This window comes from Alligator mississippiensis, chromosome 9 (genome assembly GCF_030867095.1).
Source record: "Alligator mississippiensis isolate rAllMis1 chromosome 9, rAllMis1, whole genome shotgun sequence".
NCBI classification, from domain to species: domain Eukaryota; kingdom Metazoa; phylum Chordata; order Crocodylia; family Alligatoridae; genus Alligator; species Alligator mississippiensis.
Genome location: NC_081832.1, coordinates 24,953,685 through 24,975,626, shown reverse-complemented (window position 1 = coordinate 24,975,626; position 21,942 = coordinate 24,953,685). Strand labels below are relative to the sequence as shown.

Sequence of the window (21,942 nt, the reverse complement as noted above, 5' to 3'; positions counted from 1 at the left end):
CTATAACCTGCCTGACATCTGACTCCCCAGGTACCTCTCCACTTTTACCTGCTACATCCCCCTTCCCCTCACCCCCCCCAGCCTGTCTCTCACCCATTGACTCCTCAATTTACATTTTCACTGACTGACTTTCTTGCCTGCAGCCCAGCCTCTGACTTCTTTACTATTTCATTCCATCCAGGAAGAGCACACACACCAACTGCAGATGCTTCCCCAGCTTGTCCAAGGGTTTTTAAACCCGAAAGCTTGCTAAGAAAAATGTTTCTAACTATTTAGTTGGTCTAATAAAAGATATTACACAGACCCCTCCCCCCCCCACACACAAGCAGCCATCCGCCCTCTCCCTCCCCACCCCCCTGCAGCCAGTCATGTGCAGGGAACTTTTGCTTGGCCATCCTGAGCAATGCTGCAGATGTAGAGGGCTGGGCTGGGCTGGGTCCAACAGGGAGCGCTACACCATGTCTCTGTGAGCAGGCGGAGGCCCTGGAAGGGGTAGCTCAGCTGGAGGGGGGAGCTAACATGAATTTTGGGGGGCTGTAATGCCACAGCCCACAAAGGCGCAGCATGGTGCAGTGCTTCTGGCCCAGCTAGCCCAGCCCTTACTGCCTTCCAGGTAAGGCAGGGCTCTCCCAGTCTGGCTTAGCCCCCTTCCCCACAGGCGTGGCACCACCCGGCCCACAGGCACAGCATGGTGTGGCTCTTCAGGCAACATGCCAGCCCTGCCCCCACTCCCTCAGCCCCATTGGTGGAGGAGCCCTGCTTCCAGCTGCCAAGGAAGCAAATGTGAGGGCTGCAGTTTTAAACTTGGCGCCAAAAATGGACACCAAGTTTAAAACTGCAGCTTTCACTTTACTGCTGGTGAGGATCCCAGGACCCTGAGTTGGAAGGGGGCCCTGGGCATGTTTGCCCATGCATTAATATGGGCCAGGGCCAACAAAGCTGGCGGGGTGGGGAGGGGAGGCAAGCAGTTGGCTGCACGGGGCCCCTTGGCTGTGGGCAGGTTTCACAGGCATGGACAGGTTGGCTCTGGCCCTAACCTGCCACAGGTAAAGCAGAGGGACAAGGAGATGTGCATGGAGACTAGATCTCCCCATAGGAGATGGGATCCATGAATTGTCATACCTCTCTCTGGATCCTTGAGTTGTAAATGCCAAAGCTCTCACTTTCTTGGTGTGATTGCACACCAAGTGCTGTAAGGGATCAAGAGCTGGTACCAGAGTTTGTGTAGAACACAGCAAAATGTCCTGCTGAAAAAAAGGCATGGTAAAGATGATCCCATTACAGTCTTTGCTTCAGGGCCTGCCTGGAGCTGCTGGGTAAAAGCAAGAAGTTACATTTCTTTTTTTCTGCACAGCAGTGTTCACTGCAAAGACTTCGCTGCTTATAGCTATCTGTAGCTAATCACATCCTGGTAAAACACAGCCCTTTGCCAGTCCCATGACTATCTCAAAGCTCTCTGAACACCAGAAGTAGAATTCTGCCTTCTGGCTGTGCATGCTTCTGTGTGCACACATGCACACATACATATTCTTAGCTCACATCTGCCTGCTTGCTCACATAGCTATACTAAATGGTTCCAACTATGCTTAAATGTATTTCTTCAGGGGGCTGAAATCATGCTGATAAAACTGGAGTACTTATCTGAGTACAGCCTGTGGGTGCTCAGTGTTCAAACATCACCTCTAGGTCAGCTTCATCTTTTCCTGCCTGGACAGTTCTAAGTCTGCTCTGTATTCCACTTACGTTTGATATTCCCAAGTGCCAGTTAAAGTATGGATTGCTGAAGAGTTAAGAAGGGAATAGCCTGCATGTAAATATACGTGTCTGTAACATGAACATTCTGGGTTAAACACTGAAGACCATATTGAAATCATTCTTGTAAGCACCTAAATGGGTCTTAGGCAGAATTTATGCAGCAAAGTCACAAATAGCAGTTCAGAAGCCACAAAAATTCAAGCAGCTAGGGACTTGCCACCCAACTGAGCTCCATTGCGGTCCAGTTGGGAAGCCCCTAAACTTCACTAGGCACCCACAGAACAGGTCTACAGCCACTTTCATTTAAGAGTAAAGTAATGCTAATCTTTCACACAATATTCCCAGGGTTTCAGCACAAGCCCAGGAAGAGAGACACCTGGGTTCTTCATCCTCTTCAGCTAGGGAAGGGTTCAAACACACATCTCCAACATCCCAGGAGAGTACCATAATCACCAGACTATTGAATAACCTTTGCCCCTTTTGCTGAAGCTGGGCCACCAAATAGGTTGGACTACAGAAACAGATGCTATCTTGCTGTTGTATGTTGTAGGTTGGACTACAGAAACAGATGCCATCTTGCTTGCTTTCCTTCTAGCCCCATGAATCTTGCACTCTCTGGGAAGGGGAGGGGGGGGACTAGGATTCTGCTCACTGCTGCCAGGGTTATTGCTGTCTTTTAACCAAGAATTGTCTAATGAAAAATGCATAAACAATCTTGGCATCCGGGACTGGAAATCACAAGTGACTCTAAACCCCTCCCCTCCCAGGAGATACCCTACCATCATTGTGCCTGGCATTTCCAATTAAGTTAGTCTAGGAACTTCTCTGTTCAGCACTTAGGTGTCTAGTTTTGTCCACTGAACATAGAGGGCCAGTAGGTGCCTGACTCTTCATTTGAATCATCCTCCTGGGATAAAGTATCTAATTTGAAGGGCTGTGCGAAGCTTCAATCGCTGATTTGATTCAGTGCAGATTTGGCTCGATTCGGCAACTGACTCTCTGAATACAAATTGAATCAGGAGGCCCTTTCATCTCTCCGAATTGATTTGGAGAGATTCAGAGAGATTCAACAATTCAGACATAGACACAGCTTTATATGTATTTTCTACATGCCTCAAGGTACCAGGCAGTTTCTGAATGCTGAGATGCCAGGGTAGATGGAGCATCCCACGTCCAGTACCTCCGGTCCACTATTGGGGCCACTGCCGAACATGCAGGGGGCCCCACCACGCTCTTGTGGGACTCTCCATCCATCCTACCATCTTAGCATTCATGAGCTGCACCTGGTACCTTGAGGTATGTAGAAAAAAACATTTAACACTGTATCTATGGCCAAATTGCTGGTTCTCTGAATCAACATCAAATCTTCAGATTCGGATTCAGCCAAATTGAATTGGGACAGTGATCCGAATCAACGAATCGAAGTGTGCTGCTACTAGTTGTCCCCGGGAAACTAAATGTCCACACTCTTCTGGACATGGCAATAGGTCCCAAACATTGTGGCAAATATGATGCATGTTACTGATGAGCTTTTAGGCCTCAGCAAGCAGGACAACTATAGCCTGTGTATTGCTGAAGGAAACAACAATATTGCAAGAACATTTTTGGTCTGATATTTAGCAAGCCCCATCCTTTCCCAGGCAGCTGAGAAAATGCACAGATAATGAGCACTAGGGCTTTGCTGGAATGCTGCCCTGTTGTTGGGGTGAGAAGCTGAATGGATTTAATGCTACATTATATATTATGGAAAAGTAGGAGGTTTTCTTGGCCAGTCTGGTCTCAGTGAAGTGACATCACTTCCAAATTCTTTCTTCAGGAAAATGTTGAGTGTATAATGTATACTTCAAAGCATGTCTGCTTTTAAGGCAGAGCTCTGTGATCCACGTGAATAAAGAATCCTGTTATTTATTGATACAGCATCATTAGTGTACAGAATGAGCCAAGACCACTTCTAATGCATCTCTGTTGACTTCAATGGAGAGACATAAAGGTTGAAAGAGGAACCCAGGCCAAGTCTCTAAAATGCAAATATGTTTAGACCAACTCTGAGGTCTTTATTTGGTTCTCTCATAGCCCTTTGCTCAGACAAACTCCAGCTGAAAAGTCAATGGGAGTTTTAGCTGTGGAAGCCCTTATAAAATTTGGCCTTTGTTTGTCCCTGTTTGCTTCTGGCTTTCTTTCATGACTGTCCATGCTAAGAACCCTAACTCTTGCTGATCCTGAACAGCATGGCATTAGATATCAATGTAACTGAACTCACTAGAACAGCTCTTCCCTACACCAGTATTCAAGCAGATCTTTGAACTCATCATGTTGCAGCAGCTCAAGAGAAGGAAATATTGATTTTTTGCTTGTTTGTTTCTTTTCCCCTCCAGGAGAACAGTCACTACACAGATGTCGAGGATGCCAGCCTACAGTAACCAGGTACAACTAGCACAGCTCACATGCCACTCAAGTCCCAAACAGTTGCCTGATGGATTCTGTGCAAAAGTTCCCAGGTTCTACATGCTTTTAACTGCTCTGGGAGAGGCTCTTTTCTACAAGCCTTGTGAATTTTCCCAACACTACACCTGACTTTTCAGCTGGGCCTTGGGTTTACCCTTAGTACCATCTCCTAAGCCACCTGCTTGAGGTTCAAGGAAAGTGACACTTTTTCTTTCCTTCCTCTCTCCTAGTAGCCTATTCAGAACAGGAGTGAGCAGTGGTGTGAGGGAAGGATGAGGCTAAACCCTGTAATGGTATGTTGAGCCAGATGAGCATAAAATGCAGTGCTGCTGTCATCTCTGCCTGACATTCAAAAGGAGAAACAGACTGACATCTTCAACCCACCTGTAAAGCAAAGACAAAGAAAACCAGTCATCCAAATGGATCCCCACTCCCCTCGCCAATGGATTCAGAGCCCTACTGCCAGCACGGATAGCAGACAAACCCCACACACACCATGATCCTCACTGGCCAAGATGCTGACAGAGGCTGCATTGACAAACAAATCAGGGACATTTTAGAGCTTTTCTTAGGGGTGGGAGAAAGAAAAATAAGAGAGCAAAGATGTTTGCTCCTGTGATACACAGGACCAGCATGTTTATTAACTGTGGGAAAAGACTCTCCTGCTCTGAACAATCTATGGTTTCAAACTTATGGTCACGTTCATGAATGGGGCATGCAAGGAGCTCCCCATTCCTTGTTTGGTTTTCATCCTGTCACAGTCACCTTGGGTGCACAGTCACTTCCATGTGTAAGGGAATGTGTAGCGTGCCCCTTGCTGTGTGCTGGGCTCTTAGAAACTGCATGAAAAGAGACAGAAAGGAAGCCATGTACAGAAGAACAAGTGATTTTGAGCAAGAGAAACAAAGCACCTTCAATCTTCAGGTATCCTAGACATCTGGTCTCCTAGACATGTGACTGACTATAGATTAAAAAAGACGAGGCAAGCAAACAGTCTTTGTGAGGTGGGTAATGTGAAAGCCTTTACTGGACCAACAAGTCAAACAGTTCAGGGATGTGATCAAACTCTTACTCTCTACCACAACACCTATACCGTGTTCAGTGGACAACTCCATACTCTATAGAAAAATGTTCACACATGTCCCCTTGCTTCAGCCTCACTCTGGTTTTCCTTGGTCATGTCAGGGAGTGGGGGAAGGAGGAAATTGTTCCTTATACCAAAGGCTGCATCCAACATCGCAGTGTATTGTGATGGGTCCAAGTGATGCTGTAACTCACCTATATGTAAAAGATTTGTAAAGATTAGTGCCAAGAGTGCTGGGCATGAGGAAACTGGAATATTCTGTCCCTACCCGATCTCCACATTCAAACTACTCTTGACCTACTCACAACCCTAAGAACAAAAGATAGCAGCAGACATAGTGCAGTTTTCTCAAGGGAAACATTCTGTAATACAAGGTCTAAGCAGACCTCTCGCATGTCCAGCTATTGTGATTTCACAGCTTCCCTCTTTCATGGGCTTGTTCCTAGTTTCTAGTTTCCGAGGCTGGTGGAGCCAAGAATCTCAACCACTCAAACTGGACACCCTTTCATATGTATCTGGTGCTTTGCCCCCAGAGAACTGCCCAAGCCTTCTCCCTGATAAAGCTCCAAAACAGAAGGATGAAACCAACAGAATCATAGAGATCTGCTAGACCAGTGTCCGGCAGGCCTCCTGGTTTCTACTGCAACACTCAAAACCTGACTTCTTATACAGTTTTTACATGGGGGTGTTAAGGGGAAAGGGAAAGCAAGTCAAGGGCAAGTGTTTCCCCCTTCAAAAGAACCCATTTTGTAGTGATCATGACTCTTGAAGCACAACATTTGACTTGCATTTCTTAGTTGAAAATAATTCAGAAGAGATAAAGGGGGCAGCTGTTCTTTTCTTTTTCTTATTTTCTTTTTTTGTCTTCCTTTCAGCTTTCCTTCCATCCTTCTGTCCTTTCTTCCTTCCTTCCCCTCTTTAGTTCCTGTACAGTTTGTACATTGTGTTGTACTGAGCTGTTGTAGAGTTTTTTTCTAGGCTTTGAGAGATGAGCTGCAGTTTTTGCTATGAACTGATCATGATGCTGAGGTTTTGGAGGAAGGTAGCCTTGTACATAAAAATCCTGTAAAATAAAAGAGGGAAATCTACTCAGACTCTGGTGTTTTCTCTCACCCTTTCAGGATCACCAACCAGTGTTTCTCAATTTTTTTCCCTTCACAGTTTCATCTTTGCCAGTAAGGTGCATGTTAGTTGGAACAAGGCATTCTATTGGGTTGCATAAAACCGTTGTGGATTTAAGCAGGATATAAGCATGTTTCATCCATAAGCCTATTTTCTATTCTATGTGAAGATCCATTGATGCAACAGAGCTGAAAGGTCCTATCCCCAAGCCATCTGGACCTCCCTGAATCTCAAGGCACAAATGTACCCGCCCCAGCCCCAAGAGATTGGAAGAGCCAAACAGCTGTTCCAACATACACCAATCTACAGTGGTCACAAATAAAGCCTAAGCACAGTGCTCTCTGGCCACATCCCCCATTCCCTCCTCACCAGAGCAAAACATGCTGACTCCACACCAACAGACAACTTGCTTTCCCCAAAGGAATTCTGAGATGGCCAACACTGATTATTTTCAGGCTCTTCACAGAACAGGACAAAGCATACAAAATGCAGTAGAGTCCAGTCTGTAAAGACTGGCAAGTGACCTTTGAATTTTTAATTTCCTAGTCAGACAAGTCTTTGTAGTTACACTATACAACACTAGGGGGCCCAATGGATCCAGCAACTGTATATTTATTAGGCATGCAACCCAGCAGTTATTCCATCCAGTTTTGGATCCGACCACTTCGGATGCCAGCGATCCAATCCGGAGCTCTGGACTGGGTTCCCGCTTCAATTTGGCTTGGAGATCCAGCCATAGGGTATATTGGGGAATCAATTAAATATCTATAATTTTGTTGTTTTTTTGTCTGATTGGGATGAAACTTGCAGGGATGGTAGCCTCTGCTGAGAGCATGATGTTTCAAGAAGATCGGTGCAGGGATTCAGGGGGAACTGCACCCCAAATTCTTGAAAGTAAAACTCATGTCATGTGTATGTGTTACACCACAGGGGGGTGAAAACTGTAGGGGTGGTAGCCCCTGATGAGGCCACGAAGCCTGCCAATTTTCAAGGAGATAGGTGCAGGGATTTGGGGGGAACTGCACCTCAAGCTGCAGACAAGCATAACTCGTGACATGGGTGACTGTGTGTGTTAAGGTGCAGCAGGGTGAAAGCTGCAGCCCTGCTAGCCCCTGCTGCGGCCACAAAGCCTGCCAGCTTTCAAGAAGATCGGTGCAGGGGGGTTCTGGGGCCCTGCACCTCTAGCTGCTGACAGGAAAAACTCGTGACATGGGTGCTTGTGCAACTGACTGTCTGTCTTGGGGCAGTTGATTGTCTGTATTGATTATTTCCTCTCCTTAGTCTGTGGTTTTGTAGGTGTTAATCCTTGCTAATTAACTTGTCACTGCTACCACCCCTGCAGTTTTCACCCCCTGTGGTGTAACATACACATGACATGAGTTTCGCTTTCAAGAATTTAGGGTGCAGTTCCCCCTGAACCCCTGCACCGATCTTCTTGAAACTTGGCAGGCTTTATGCTCTCAGCAGAGGCTACCACCCCTTCAGGTTTCATCCAAATCAGACAAAAAACAACAAAGTTATAGATATTTCATTGATTCCCCAACTATACCCTATGGCCAGATCTCCAAGGTTGCTCTGAAGCTTTTCCGAAACAGTTTGGAAGTTCTGAACCACTTCGGAAAGCCTAAAGAAGCCAGTGCTTTGATCTGGACATGCTGCTTCAGACACTTCAGCGTCTGAAGCTTCTCCAGATCTGAAGCATGGTCTGAAGCCTTGCACAGCCCCAATATCTAGGCTACTGGTTATAATCCAAGCAACACAAGAGCCTGTCTTTTCTGTGTGCATTTCAGTTCCTCAATGATGATAATATCATTAGAAAAGCAAGGATTGCATCATTTTTATATTTTGCTCATGGTTTCCTGAGTTTAAACATTTAGGAGAACAAGAGTTTAGATATTGAAATACTACAAAGATACACATCTAGTCAGGAAGTTAAGTGACCAACTTCCAGAAGCAACCAAAATCACTACTCAAAATTTTGTACTCCTTGTCTGTCTATCCTAGTATTCTGTCTTTGACAGCAGATTAGGGGGATATGCTGGGGTGGGTTAAGGGCAAAGCATAGAGTATGGGGTCAGGGAAGGAACGGTTCCTGGCTATGCATGGGGGGAGGAAGGAAATGGAGGATCATGGACAGAAAGTTCATGCGAGTGAAAAAGACCCTCTGGCATGAAGGAAGGGTCTTGTCCAGCTCCAAGGGAAAAGGAGGGAGAGAGCTTGCAGCTTTGATTGCCCCATAGTATAGTACTTAGGACAAAGGAGATGTGGGTTCAAGTCTTGCATGACCTGGACACATTCTCTAACTAATACACTGTTTATAGAGAAAGACCTTGTTACTTAAGTCAGTGCTGGCTTTTAGATAGATGTGTTCATCACTCCTGCAGATGTCTCCCTGCTCTGGTCATAAGTTCTGCTAAGATGTCTTAACTGATCAGAAGGGAGTGAAATTCAAACTAAGCAGATGTCTTTAAGAGCTTAATTCTTCCTGGGCAACAGAGGATCCATCTCTGCCTATTGAAATGAATGGAGGTCCTGTGCGCCCCTGCAAGGCAAAGTAGAATGTACTTCTGGAGATATACTTTGTTTCTACATAGGCAAAGCAGATTACCAGGACACAGCCTGGAAAAAAAGCAGTGATTAAAACTGGAGATATCTTAGTAGCAAAGCGGGACCCAAGTGTTCAGCAAGCCACAGTAGAGATGGATGTAATGTGGCAAAAAGGCTGATGTTTTGCTTTGCTTGAAAGAGTCTCAGCCACATGTTTTACCCTTTGATGACCGACCAGACAGTAGGGCTGTGTGAAGCTTCGTTCCCTGATTCAATTCAGTGGAGATACAGCCCAATTCAGTGGCCAAATCTCCGAATCTGAATCGAATCAGAGGACCCTTTAATCTCTTTGAATCGAATTGGAACCCTCCAAATCAATTTGGAGAGATTCGGAAAGATTCAGAGATTGAGACATAGAGACAGCTTTAATTGTTTTTTCTACTTACCTCTAGGTACCAGGCACAGTTTGTGAACGCTGCGATGCTGGGATGCACGGAGTGTCCCACAGAAGCATGGGGGGCTCCCCAGCATGCTTGGCAGCACTTCTGGTCCACTTCCAGGTCCACCGGGGAGCATGCAGGGGGGTGCCCCCTGCATGTCCCTGGCTTGGCAACTGGTGCCTGCTGGTTTGGGGGGGCGGGGGGGACTCAGGGTCCTCCCACAGCCAATCGCTGAGACAGGGAAGTGTGGACCCCCAGCATGCTCCCTGTTGAACCTGGAAGTGGACTGGAAGTACTTCTGTTCCACTTCTGCATTTGCCACTGAGCAAGCGGGGGGCCCCCGGCACTCCTGTGGGATGCTCCGTGCACCCTAGCATCACAGCATTCACAAGCTACTCCTGGTACCTCGAGGTATATAGGAAAAACATTTAATGCTGTGTCTATGGCCGAATCACTGATTCTCCAAATTAGCATCAAATTTTTAGATTCGGATTCAGCTGAATCAAATCAGGGACAGTGATCTGAATCAACGAGTCGAATCACTCTCCCTGATTCGGGCCGAATCTGAATCAAATAGGGCCCACTTCACACACCCCTACCAGACAGTCCATCACAATCACCATCTCATTAAGAAAAGCTTCACAAGGCCTAAATAAATACACACTCCAGGTTTCTTTTCTTTCAAGGTACCTGCACTCTGGATGCCTTTGTAACTAGTGCTATGGCAACTGGGTGGACAGTGGAACCTAATAAGAGCTATGCAATGGAACAGAACAAGACGGGGCATTTAATAATGCACAATGACTACTTATGCGCATAAATTTTGGGCCTGATTCTTCAGTCACTTATATCAGAATAAATCAAGCAGGTTTGGTAGAGTCCATTGTATCGGGATTGTGCTGTACTGAGCCTTTTGATAGTTGGTGTTTCTTTTAAAGCTGCAGCAAGCATGTGATTAGGTAAGAATCTCAACTTTCATTTCTTTACAAAGTCAGTTTCTGCCCTTCGGCTTCCAGAAAAATGCTTGAAGGTATGACTAAAGTACAAACTAGAGCCTCAGAACTCAGCAGGTAAGTGCAGATAGGCAAATATTTATTATATATTTAAAACAAAAACCCTCATGATCCATAACATACTTTGAATTATGGAATCATAGAAAATTAGGGTTGTAAAGGACCTCAGGAAGTCATCTAATCCAACCTCCTGCTCCAAGCAGAACCAGCCAAAGGTTTGTCTAGCCAGGTCTTAAAAACCTCCAAGGATAGAGATTCCACCACCTCTTTGGGTAGCCCATTCCAGTGTTTTACTATCCTCCTAGTGAGAATTTTTTTCCTAATATCTAACCTAAACTTACCTTTCTGCAACTTGAGACCATAGCTCCTTGTTCTGTTATCTGCTACCACTGAGAACAGTCTAGCTCAGGGGTGGGCAAAATGCAGCCCACAGGCCAGATGCGGCCCACCAAGCCATTCTATCTGGCCTGTGGGGCCCCTAAACAATTTGAAAATTAAAATTAATCTGCTCTGGGCTGCCTGTCATGCAGCCCTCAATGGCTTGCCAAAACTCAATAAGCGGCCCTGTGCCCAAAATAATTGTCATCCCTGATCTAGCTCCATCCTCTTTCAAACCCCACTTCAGGTAGTCAAAAGCTGCTATCAAATCCCCTAAGTATCCTCTTATCTAAACTAAACAAGTCCAGTTCCCTCAGCCTCTCCTCATAAGTCATGTCCCCCAGATCCCTCACCATTTTTGTTGCCCTCCACTGGACTCTCTCCAATTTGTCCACATCCTTTATGTAGTCGGGCCCAAAGGCACGCAACAAAGCTTTGATTGCCCTATAGTTGCAACAAAGGCATGCTGTTGGCTCACATTGAGCTTATTGTCCACTATAACTCCCAGGTCCTTTTCTGCAGAGCTGCTTCCCAGCCAGTCAACCCACAATCTGTACTGGTGCATGGGATTGTTCTGTCCTAAGTGCAGGACTTTGCACTTGTCCTTGTTCAACCTCATGCGATTTCTTTTGGTCCAATCCTCCAATTTGTCTAAGTCACTGTCAATCCTAGCCCTGCCCTCCAGCATATCTACTATTCCCCGCAGCTTGGTGTCATCTGCCAACTTGCCGAAAATGCACTCTATGCCTTCTTCCAGGTCATTGATGAAGACATTGAACAAAACCGGCTCCAGGACTGACCTCTGAGGCACTCTGCTTAATACTGGCTGCCAACTAGACATCAAGCCATTGATTACTACTGTCTGAGCCCAATGCTCCAGCCAGTTTTCTGTCCATCTTACAGTCCATTCATCCAACCCATACTTCCTTAGCTTGCTTGCAAGAATGTTGTGGGAGGCTGTATCAAAAGCTTTGCTAAAATTAAGGTACATCACATCCACTAGTCTTCCAACATCCACAGAGCCAATCACCTCCTCATAGAAGGCAATCAGGTTGGTCAGGCATAACTTGTGCTTGGTGAATCCATGCTGACAGCTCCTAATCACCTTCTTCTCCTCCAAGTGCTTAGGAATAGATTCCTTGGGGATCTGCTTCATGATTTTTCCAAGAACTGAAGTGAGGCTGACTAGTCTGTAGATCCCTGGATCCTCCTTTTTCCCTTTAATATGGGCACTGTGTTTGTCCTTTTCCAATCATCCAGGACCTCTCCTGAGCACCATGAGTTTTCAAAGATGATGGCCAGTGGCTCTGCAATATTATCAGCCAACTCCCTCAGCACCCTTGGGTGCATCCCACCTGGCCCCATGGACTTGTATATATCCAGCTTTTCTATATAGTCCCTAACCTGTTCTTTTGCCACTGTTGACTGCACACCTCCTCCCCCAACTGTGCTGTCTAGTGCAGTAGTCTGGGAGCTGACCTTGCCTGTGAAGATTGAGGCAAAAAAGCATTGAGCACTTCAGCCTTTTCTGCATCCTCTGTCACAAGGTTGCCTCTCCATTCAGTAAGGGACCCACACTTTCCCTCATCTTCCTCTTGTTACTGACATACTTGTAGAAACCCTTTTTGTTACCTTTCACATCCCTTGCTAGCTGCAACTCCAATTGCACTTTGGCCTTCCTGACTTCATCCCTGAGCGCCCAAGCGATGCTCTTATATTCCTTCCTATTTATTTGTTTAAGTTTCCATTTCTTATAAGCTTCCTTTTTGTGACTTAGTTTACTGAAGAGTTCCCTGTTAAGCAAAGCTGGTTTTCAACCATATGTGCTAGTCTTTCTGTGCATTGGGATGGTTTGTTCCTGCACCCTCAGTAAGACTTCTTTAAAGTACAGCCAGCTCTCCTAGACTCCTCTCCCCCTCAGACTGGCTTCCCAGAGGATCCTGCCCATGAGTTCCCTGAACAAGTTGAAGTCTGTTTTTCCAGTGCCCAGGATCCTTACTCTGCTGCTCTCCATCCTTCCTTTCCTCTCCTCAGGATCCTGAACTCAATCATCTTGTGGTCACTGCTGCCCAAGTTGCGATTCACCACTATGATCCCCACCAATTCTTCCCTGTTTGTGAGCAGCAGGTCAAGAAAAGCATGGCTTCTAGTTGGCTGCCCCAGCACTTGCACCAACAAGCTGTCCCCAGCAGTCTCCAAAAACTTCCTAGATTACCTGCACACTCCTGCATTGCTGTCCCAGCAGATGTCAGGGTGATTGAAGAACCATGAGAACCAGGGCCTGTGATTGGGAAACTTTCACTAGCTGTTTCAAGAAAGCCTCATTCACTATTTCCTCCTAGTCTGGTAGTCTATAGCAGACACCCAATACATCACCCTTGTTGCTCTCCCTTCTAACCTTAACCCAGAGACTTTCAACAGTTTCATACTGCAGCTCTGAGCAATCATACAGCTCTTTTACATAAAGTGCAACTCCTCCTCCTCTTCTTCCCCGCCTGTCCTTCTGGAACAGTTAGTACCCATCCATGACAGTGCTCCAGTTATGTGAGCTCCCACCAAGTCTCTGTTATTCCAATCATATCATACTTCCGTGAATGTACAAGGACTTCCAATTCTTCCTGCTTGTTTCCCAGGGTCTGTGCATTTGTGTACAGGCACCTGAGGTAACTAGTCAATTGCCCTGATTTCTCAGGAAGTATGAGAACACTTCCCTGTTGCCCCCTCCTGCTTGCTTTTCCTCCAGGTCTCCTGTTTCCTCACTTATCTCAGGGCTTTGGTCTCCATCCCCTAGCCAACTTAGTTTAAAGCCCTTCTCACTACATTAGCAAGCCTGTCTATGAAGATGCTCTTCCCTCTCTTTGTTAGGTGGATCCCATCTCTTCCCAGCAATTCTTCTCCATGGAACAACATCCCATAGTCAAAGAAGTCTAATCCCTGCTGGCAACACAACATGCACAGCCAAGTAGTGATCCACAGGATGCACCTGTTCCTGCCCAGGCCCTTTCCTTTGACCGGAAAGATCAAACAGAACATGACCTGAGCCCCAGACCCCTTCACCCTTACACCCAGAGCCCTATAGTCACTTTTGATCTGCTTAGGGTCTCCCCTGACAGTATAATTGATGCCAACATGGATAAGCAGCATAGAGTAGTAGTCAGAGGGCCAGACAAAACTTGGTAATCCCTCTGTGACATTTCAGATCTGGGCTCTGGGCAAGCAGCAGACTTCCCGGGACAACAGGTCAGGTCAGCAGATGGCTTCCTCTGTCCCCTGCAGAAGGGAATCTCCAACCACCACCACCCATCACTTCTTCTTGGTGGTGGATCCTTCCCATCTTGGTTGAGGCCTGGCTTGTCTTCCTCCACCAATGGAATGTGCCCTCCCTCTCTGTTGCCAAGGCTACATATCTGTTCTCCAGATTAATTTCTGCAGATGGAAGGGAAGATTTCTGCTTGCTGCCAGAGGTCACAAGCTTCCAGCTTCCACCATCCTGGGAGTCCATGTCCTCTTCCTTCTCTAGGCCTGCATCTGCCAGTTCTTCCTTCATAGTCCTGGAGGTCTCCTACAGCACTGAATCAATGAACTCCACATGGTGGAGGATGCTTCAGAGCCTCACCAGCCTCCTCCTTTAGCTTCCTTCCCTCTTCCCTGAAAGACACCACCAGGAGGCACCACTCACACTGCAGGCACCCCCCAACCTAGCCATTACTGAAAGGAATTTGCAACCCGAAGTCCCAACATCACCAAACCTGGACCTGGGTGGAAGCCTCAATGGTGAGCAGTTCTGCCTGATACTTCCTGATTTTCAGGGCCTCATTCAGGCTTTTGAACATTTAGGGTTAGTACTACTGTATGGAGTTTAAAACTGGAATAAACGATAGGAGGAAGCACTCCATGGTACTGAATTCAAAAAGTGGAGACACATTTCCTAGCATCTTTTTTTTATCTAGGCATGTGAGCACATTTCCCCCATGGACTTGCCTTCTCCTTAACGCCCCTTCACAATTAGTTTTGGTGGTTGAGAGAGAGAAGACAAAGAATGTCCTTTTGACTCACCTAGGCTGGAAAAATGAGGTGAATGTGACAAATGCCTCAGCTAATATGTTTAATGAACATGCTTTAGAAACCTTCTTAGTATCTAGTGTTGACAAAGCCAACAGTGTTTTAAAGTGTGTTGGTTGGTCACAACCAACCCTTCTTCATCTTTTTTGTTGGTTTAGTTTAGAGTTTACAGAAGCTAGGTGAACACTACTCCTTGTTAGTCAAAGAATGGAGCCAAGTGTTCCTTCCCTGTGAGGAATCAGCCTGCTGGTGCCACAGTACTTACAGCACTGAAAGAACAGGGCTTAAAGAGGTTTGTACCCATTTCTCCTATAGAGGTGGTAGTGCAGAACTCTACCTACAACCCTCTGCTGTAATACTTTTTAAAGCCCTCTTTCTGTACCAGGCTATAGATTATAGAGAGCAGCAATGCATACATTGACTTAGTTTGTTTCAGTCCATATTAAGATTCCTGACCTCCTGTCAATGCTCATGACTCAAAAATACAATCAATAATTAGTAGAGGTGCACCAATACATTGGTCCAATATCGGATTGGCACTGATATAAATAAAATTGACTGTATCAGAAATCGGCCTGATGTGGCTGATAATGTGGTTGATAAGTGCCCCGTGCATGCGTGCAGCTGCAACGCAGCACATAAGCAGTGAGGAGCACAGCCTGGCAGCATGGAGAGCTACATGCAGCTGGTAGGTCTGTCGTGATAGAAGGGATTGGGGGAGGAAAGGGGTGTGGGGGGGCAGATCAAGGTCCCCACGGTGCGGAAGGGAGTGGGGCATCTGTGCTCGTGGTGGGTGGTGGCAGCGCTGGGAGAGAGGGCTGGGGGGGACCACAGTGAATTTTGGGGTGGCTGCAGGCCCCCCACCCCATAGCCCTACTCCCAGCACTGCCACTGCCTGCCCCAAGCGCAACCCAGGCCAGCCTCCACTAGGAAGAGCCCGGCACAGCCCCAGCCTGCAGTGGCAGCCTGCCTCGCCCCATGCAGATCTGAGAGCATATGCCCCCCATACCCTCCTAGGGTGTGCACAGCAGCAGAAGCCACCTCCCCCTCCCCGCCCCCCCCCCCAACCAGTCCTGGCTCCATCCCATGCCCCACTCTGCGCCAGCTGGGCAGCCGCTGCCCCAGTCCCACTCCCTCACCACCCCTATCCTTCCCCCTCCCCTTCCACCACAACAGACTTACCAGCTGGACACTGCTCTTCAAGTTGCTGGGCTGCATATCGGAAATTGGATTGGTGTCAGCCGATATGCCTCCATAAAAATCGGCATTGGCCCCAAAAATCTTTATCAGTGCATCCCTAATAATTAGCTTTTCGATAAATACATTTGGGTATTGACCTTCTTTTTGACTACCTTCTGCATGCTCAGTCTTCTTTTCACTTTCCTGTGATTTATCCCTCTCTCTTTACTAACAGCCTGTCATGTGGCTATTATGTCCATCTGTTCTCTCTGCATTTCCTCTGAGAGAACATTTAATTCAGTATGTGAAAAATTAGCAGGAAAGCAACTGCTGTAAATTGAGCAGCTCACATTGAACATACATCCAATGTCCATCTCAGAAATTGGAAAACTACTTTGGTTGTGATCCTGATTTTAGTATTCTACTTTCTGCTTCAGGCCCACAAAAATTGAATTTTATTAAAGTGTTTCCAGAATGAGACAGAGCTGCTAATCCATACTGCTCTGCAGTATTTGTAGTCTCCCACACACAAGGTTCTTTGTGTAGATGTGATATCTTTTATTAGACCAACTAAATAGTTGGAAAAAAGTTCTTTGCAAGCTTTTAGGCACAAACACCTTTCTTCAGGCATTGGGAGACTCTGCTGCTGTATGAGTTCTCCATGGTAGAAAAGAAGCTAAAGTAAACAAGTACTCTGTGAAAATGCAAATGCGTGGAAATTTGGAAGACAAGGGATAGAGATGGGGGGAGGGAAAGAAGGGAGGGAAAAATGTGAAGGAATGCTAGTGGTCAGTGGCAGGTTACCTGGTGTGTTAGATGTCAGGCACAGTGTAATGTGTCATAAATCAATGTCTATATTAAGTCCATGATTTTTTGTATCCAGAAGATTTAGGAAGTGAAGTTCATAGGCTCATCTACAAAAGGTATTTTGTAAGTTCTCTTTGAGGATTAGGATGGAGAGATCAGAAAGGGAGTAATTGTCTTGTGAGAAGTGGGTACCCACAGGTAATTCAGTATTTTTGTCTTTGTTGGATTTTTGGTGTGTGTTCATTCTGGTAGGTAGTTGTTGTTTGGTTTCTCCTACATATTTTCCATCAGGGCATTTGGTACACTGGATGAGATATATTACATTTCTGGAGGTGCAGGTGTAAGATCTAGGAATGGTGATGGTTCTGCTGTGGGGTGTAGTTACTGTGCGATTGGTGGAGATGTGTTGGCAAGTTTTACATTTCTTGTCGTGGCATGCTCTGGATCCATTTGGTGTGGTTTGGGTCATAGGTAGTTTGCTTCTGGTGGTGAAGTTATCAAGGTTCAGTGCTTGTTTACGGGCTAGGATGAGTGGTTCTGGAAAGATCTTTTTTAGAATTGAGTTTTCTTCTAGTATGGGTTGCAATTGTTTGAGGATTTTCTGTCTAGGTTCCAGGGAAGGATGGTGTGTCATAACTAACGGTATGTGATTCATGGGGATTTTCTTTTTGTACTGCAACAATACCCTGTAGTCTCCCATCGCATTTGAAGAGGATGACATTCTCTTTGTTGAATTAGAAGTCAAAGGGCCTCTTTCACACCTTTTGCTATAATTTATACCTATGCAAAGTGAATGCAAAATGTACAACGTTCCCTACACACTTCATAACACATCCACTGAGAGCAGCACAAGTGGGAAAACACCATGGAATTCCCTGATTCTCCACTTGGCTGCATCCTAAGAGAGACTAGAGCAACCTGACAGAGTAATACTGTACAATGATGAACCAGGCCCATGGCCTGTTGAACTAGCCATCATATGTCTACTGGTGCTTACAAAGGCCCCAGATGTCCAGTACCCATGACCTGAATTTGGAGGAGAAGCAATCACACAGAATAGAATGGAATGTGGAACACTGCTATTAATCTTGCTTTGCCCCGTAGGTAAGTCCAGTCAAAAAGATGAGCTCTGACAAGTGTGACTTACATGGTGAAATGAGTAATCTTTTCAGGCAAAGAGTAGCAAGAATTACTGAGACATCGATGAAAATAGCTTCTGTCCTTAATCTGTCTTGTATAATACCTATGAGACTCTTCAAACTCACTTGCCTCTTGGTAATCAAATGTTGTTAAAAAGGAGTCAGTTTGTGATATGCCAAGAACAGGACTTCTCAATGTCTTTGGAAGAAGGATTTACCAAACAGAAGAAACCACAGGTTGGTGCATTTTTAGCCCCTCAAAAGACATTAGCACATTTTTTTGGTATTTTACTACATGCTGTAATAATGATGATTATGTTTAGGAGTTATTATGCTGGAAACTGTCCAAACAAGCTCCTGAAAGCTTAAAAACAAATCTTCTGTTCAGAAAGAAAACTAAAGCTGGAGGAATAATACCATATTTGGCTACTGGAAATTAGGATGTGTGTCTTAAACAAAGGAATGCAGAGAGCAGAGGATGCAATTATGGGGAAGCCATGTAGCCCAGCCCTTTTTCTCAAGCCAAGTGGTACCCACTGAATCAGCAGAGGGCTCAAGAAGAGACAACAGGCTGTTTAGCTCCAGCAGAATTGGGCCTTCAGTGGATGCAGCACACTCCTACTCATTGGCTTTTTTGACTTAATCTCAAGGCTGAGGTGTTGATATGTTACAAAAGTAGGCACAGTACTTGAGCAGGAGTAGGATCACACTTGAGTGATAAAGTCCACTTAGGCACCTGATAGATGGACTAATCTCTAGTCCCATGTCTCAAACATGGGTCAACTTCAGTAGCACCAAAAATCAGTTTGAAAAAAAACCAAACTAAGTCACAAACATGGCATTAAAGCTTGGGGATAACATGACTTTAGCCCACACAAACTGGTCACACAGTGCTTGAACATGATTATTCATCTTCCTCAACTATGCAAGTGGCTGCAACAGCCCGTTTCCCCAGCTACTCATGGAATTAGTCACGTCTAATAGCTAAGCATGGCCCTGGAAAGATAATATGCTAATAAGATTTCCCATTAGGCAAGCTACTGGATTTCTGAATAGGGCACTCATCTGGGAGTCAGGATGGGGTATGTCCACACATGCAGGCATATACGCTAGCAGCAGCTCAAATAGCAGCAGCATAAATTTGTGCCGGAGATTTGTGCCTCAGCATACATGCCTGCACATGCACTTTGGTGCGGGGCAAATTGTGCCACTTGGGGCAAACTGACCCTGTCCATCTCCTCCCAGATCTTCAGCCTGGCAAGCAGCTCAGGGCTACTTGCCCTCAGGAGCTTCTGAGGCCCAGCCAGCTGGTATCTGGGGACACTAGCCCTTGAGCCAGCTGGACTGCTTTAGTAGCCCTAACCTAGAGTGGGCCCCACACCCTCTACTCACTGCAGTAGTCTGGCAGTGGGGGCTGCTGCCTGGCTGTGACCTGCTGCTACCTGTGACAGCATCTGTCCCCTTGGACGTGTGGCCCCATGGCTGCATGCCTGCCACATCCAGATGGGGACTGCACAGGTGTCTGGGCTGTGGCACGGGCACTGCAGCAGAGCCTCCTGCACCTCTAGGCCAGCTGCCAGTGGGCTGTGGCTGCACAGTTGGCCTTCAGGTGGCACTGCTATCATGTCTTCTGGTGTCCCCATTCTGTCTTCTGGGCAGCTATCATCCTGAAGATCTTCTTCTTTTGGTGGCCCACTTTGAACTGTCAAAGTGTGTCCTCTTGGCCCCAAATGCCCAGGAGGTCAGCCATCCCATCTGCTCTCCAGCAGAGGTCCCCAATGCTGGCCATGGGCAGGCTTCTTTGGCCAGGTCCCGCCACTTGCCTCACTAGCAGAGATCCTGGTGTTCCCTGCTTAAAAATTGCAAATTCTCTGATAAAAACCCCCCAAATTCTCTCATTAAAATACCCAAAATCCATGTTCTTCTGCAATTAAAATGAAATGGCACTGTATATAGAAAAATCAGTTGGGCAATGTTTCATTGATATATTTATAATTCTAACAAAATTTGGAAGCCTACCCTGCCTGCCTCCCTGCACAGTCCACAGCCCCCATTCTGCAGCAGCTGAGCCATTGGGGAGCTCATGGCCCACTGCAGGCACAGCCCCCTGGCAGCGTGCAGCACTGCCTGAGACTGGAGGCTGCACATGGCACTGGCCCAGCCACTGGCATGTGCCCTTGAACTGATCTGGGCTCCTCTTGCTGTCACTGAGGGCTTCCGGGACCACAAGCAGAAGCTGCACGCTATTGGGCTGGGCCTGGTTCTGCCTGCATGAAGCTGACCTGGCCCAGCAGCACACGAGGCACATGAAGGCAGGACCCAACCTGGCCCAAGGGTGTGTGACTTCTGCCTGTGGTGCCAAGAGCCCCATATGACAGCATGAGTGGCCCGGTCCTGCCTGAGAGCACGTGCCAGGGGGCTGGGCCAGTGCCCTGTGCCACGTGCAGGCCCCAGTCTCAGGAAGCACCACACAGCTGGGAGTCCCTTCCAGGAGAGGCCATGAGCACCCTGATAGCCACTGCTGCTGCAGGGGGGCTGTGCACCATGTAGGGGAGGCAAGGGGGGGAGGGAGAGGGCCCCCACCACTCCCACAGTTTCCTTACCCCTACACAGTTCCCCCCACCCCCACGTCCCTACTTACCAGGGACAGAGCCTGGGTCTGATCCACTGCTGCAGCCTTGCCCCTCTCCTATTTGCTCCAGCATGCTGAGGCAGCTGGACTTCAGGGGATGGAGACCCCTGAGGGTATAAAAGGAGCAGTGTGAGCCGCACAAGGATATGTGGCAAGGAACAGTGAAGAGGGAAGAGCCCGAAGACAGCCTCCACCCAGATCCCTTCTTCGCCCTAGTGGTGTGCAGATCGGCACACAGGGCTCAGGCTTTGGGAGCCGCATCAAGGCAGCTTGAGCTTGCATTCATAGCAAGGGGCCAGACAGAGCAGTGTGGAGACCAGCACATGGAGAGCCAGTCCTGGGAGCAGCTCAAGGCTACTCAGGTTAGCCCTGGCGTAGGCCAGATAGCTGGAGTCCCTCACTTCCCGCTCATTCTTATAGATTTCATAGACATCAGGGCTGGAAGGGACCTCGGAAGATCATCTAGTCCATCTCACTGCCCAAAGCCCCTTCTCGTTCCCCCACCTGACCCACACTCATCAGCCGGAGCAGCGGCCGTGAGGGCCACTCAGAGACACATGACACAGCCCCTGCAAGGAGCATGGGGCAGTGAGGCTTGGCCCTGGCTACCTGCCACCCGCACTACCGCTGCCACATTGTGCAGGTGGGGCCTGGCTCGGCAGGGCAGCGCGTGCTGTCTGGCAGCTTGGGGCCGCTTGGGGCCACTTGGGCTGAGTGGTGCCAAGCCCCAGGTGACAGCTGCAGCACCCCCAAGCTGCCCGACAGTGCGTGGTGGCCTGCCAAGCTGGGCCACACCCGCACGATGCAGCAGCAGCAGCGTGGGTACCAGGCAGCTGGGGCCAAGTCCCGCTGCCCCGCGCCGCACAGGTGCAAGTGTGCCACGAGGCCCTGGGCACCCCAATTGCTGCTGCCAGTAAGCTGTGGATGGTGCTGGAGGCTGAAGCCCAGCAGGGGAGCAATCGGGGAGGGCAGGAGCTGAGCAGGGGAGTGATTGCGAGGCTGGGGGCCAACTGCTCATCCCCCCGTTCAGCTTCTGCCCCCTGTTCATTCCCCAACTCGTCTCCATTCCCCTGCTCGTTTCCTTGCTCTTCTCCAGCCCCCTGCTTGTTCCCCTACTAAGCAGCCCCCCCCCACACAGTACCCCCTCACCGACCCACACACTGACCCGCATCCCCCCTCACCCACCCACACACTCACCCAAATCCCCCCACCCACTCCTGCAAATCCCACATCCCCCCATCACGCACCCACCATGTGAAAAGGAAACCAAAAGCAAATATCAAAACATATAGATATTTAGGATTTATTGCATTATGATGATAGAGACACTGGTAGGCTT

At 47.6% G+C, this 21,942-nt stretch overlaps 1 protein-coding gene and 1 long non-coding RNA gene across 4 annotated transcripts in view; one reads left to right on the top strand and one right to left on the bottom strand.

Annotated features, from left to right (window-relative positions):
• RALY (RALY heterogeneous nuclear ribonucleoprotein) overlaps nucleotides 1–6,372 on the top strand; it is a 423,518-nt gene extending 417,146 nt beyond the window's left edge. The window contains exons 9-10 of one of the 2 annotated variants that reach the window (XM_059733246.1): nucleotides 4,131–4,179; nucleotides 4,431–6,372. In XM_059733246.1, the coding sequence (XP_059589229.1) occupies nucleotides 4,131–4,175 (45 nt within the window). In that variant the 3' untranslated portion in view covers nucleotides 4,176–4,179; nucleotides 4,431–6,372. Of the gene's footprint in view, nucleotides 1–4,130 lie in introns of both variants that reach the window. The other variant, XM_014609492.3, reaches the window with a different exon arrangement.
• LOC132252434 (uncharacterized) overlaps nucleotides 4,805–21,942 on the bottom strand; it is a 31,088-nt gene continuing 13,950 nt past the window's right edge. The window contains exons 2-3 of one of the 2 annotated variants that reach the window (XR_009464349.1): nucleotides 20,613–20,710; nucleotides 4,805–6,347 (exon numbers count right to left, since the gene is read on the bottom strand). This is a non-coding gene — a long non-coding RNA (uncharacterized LOC132252434). The remainder of the gene's footprint in view (nucleotides 6,348–20,612; nucleotides 20,711–21,942) is intronic. The other variant, XR_009464348.1, reaches the window with a different exon arrangement.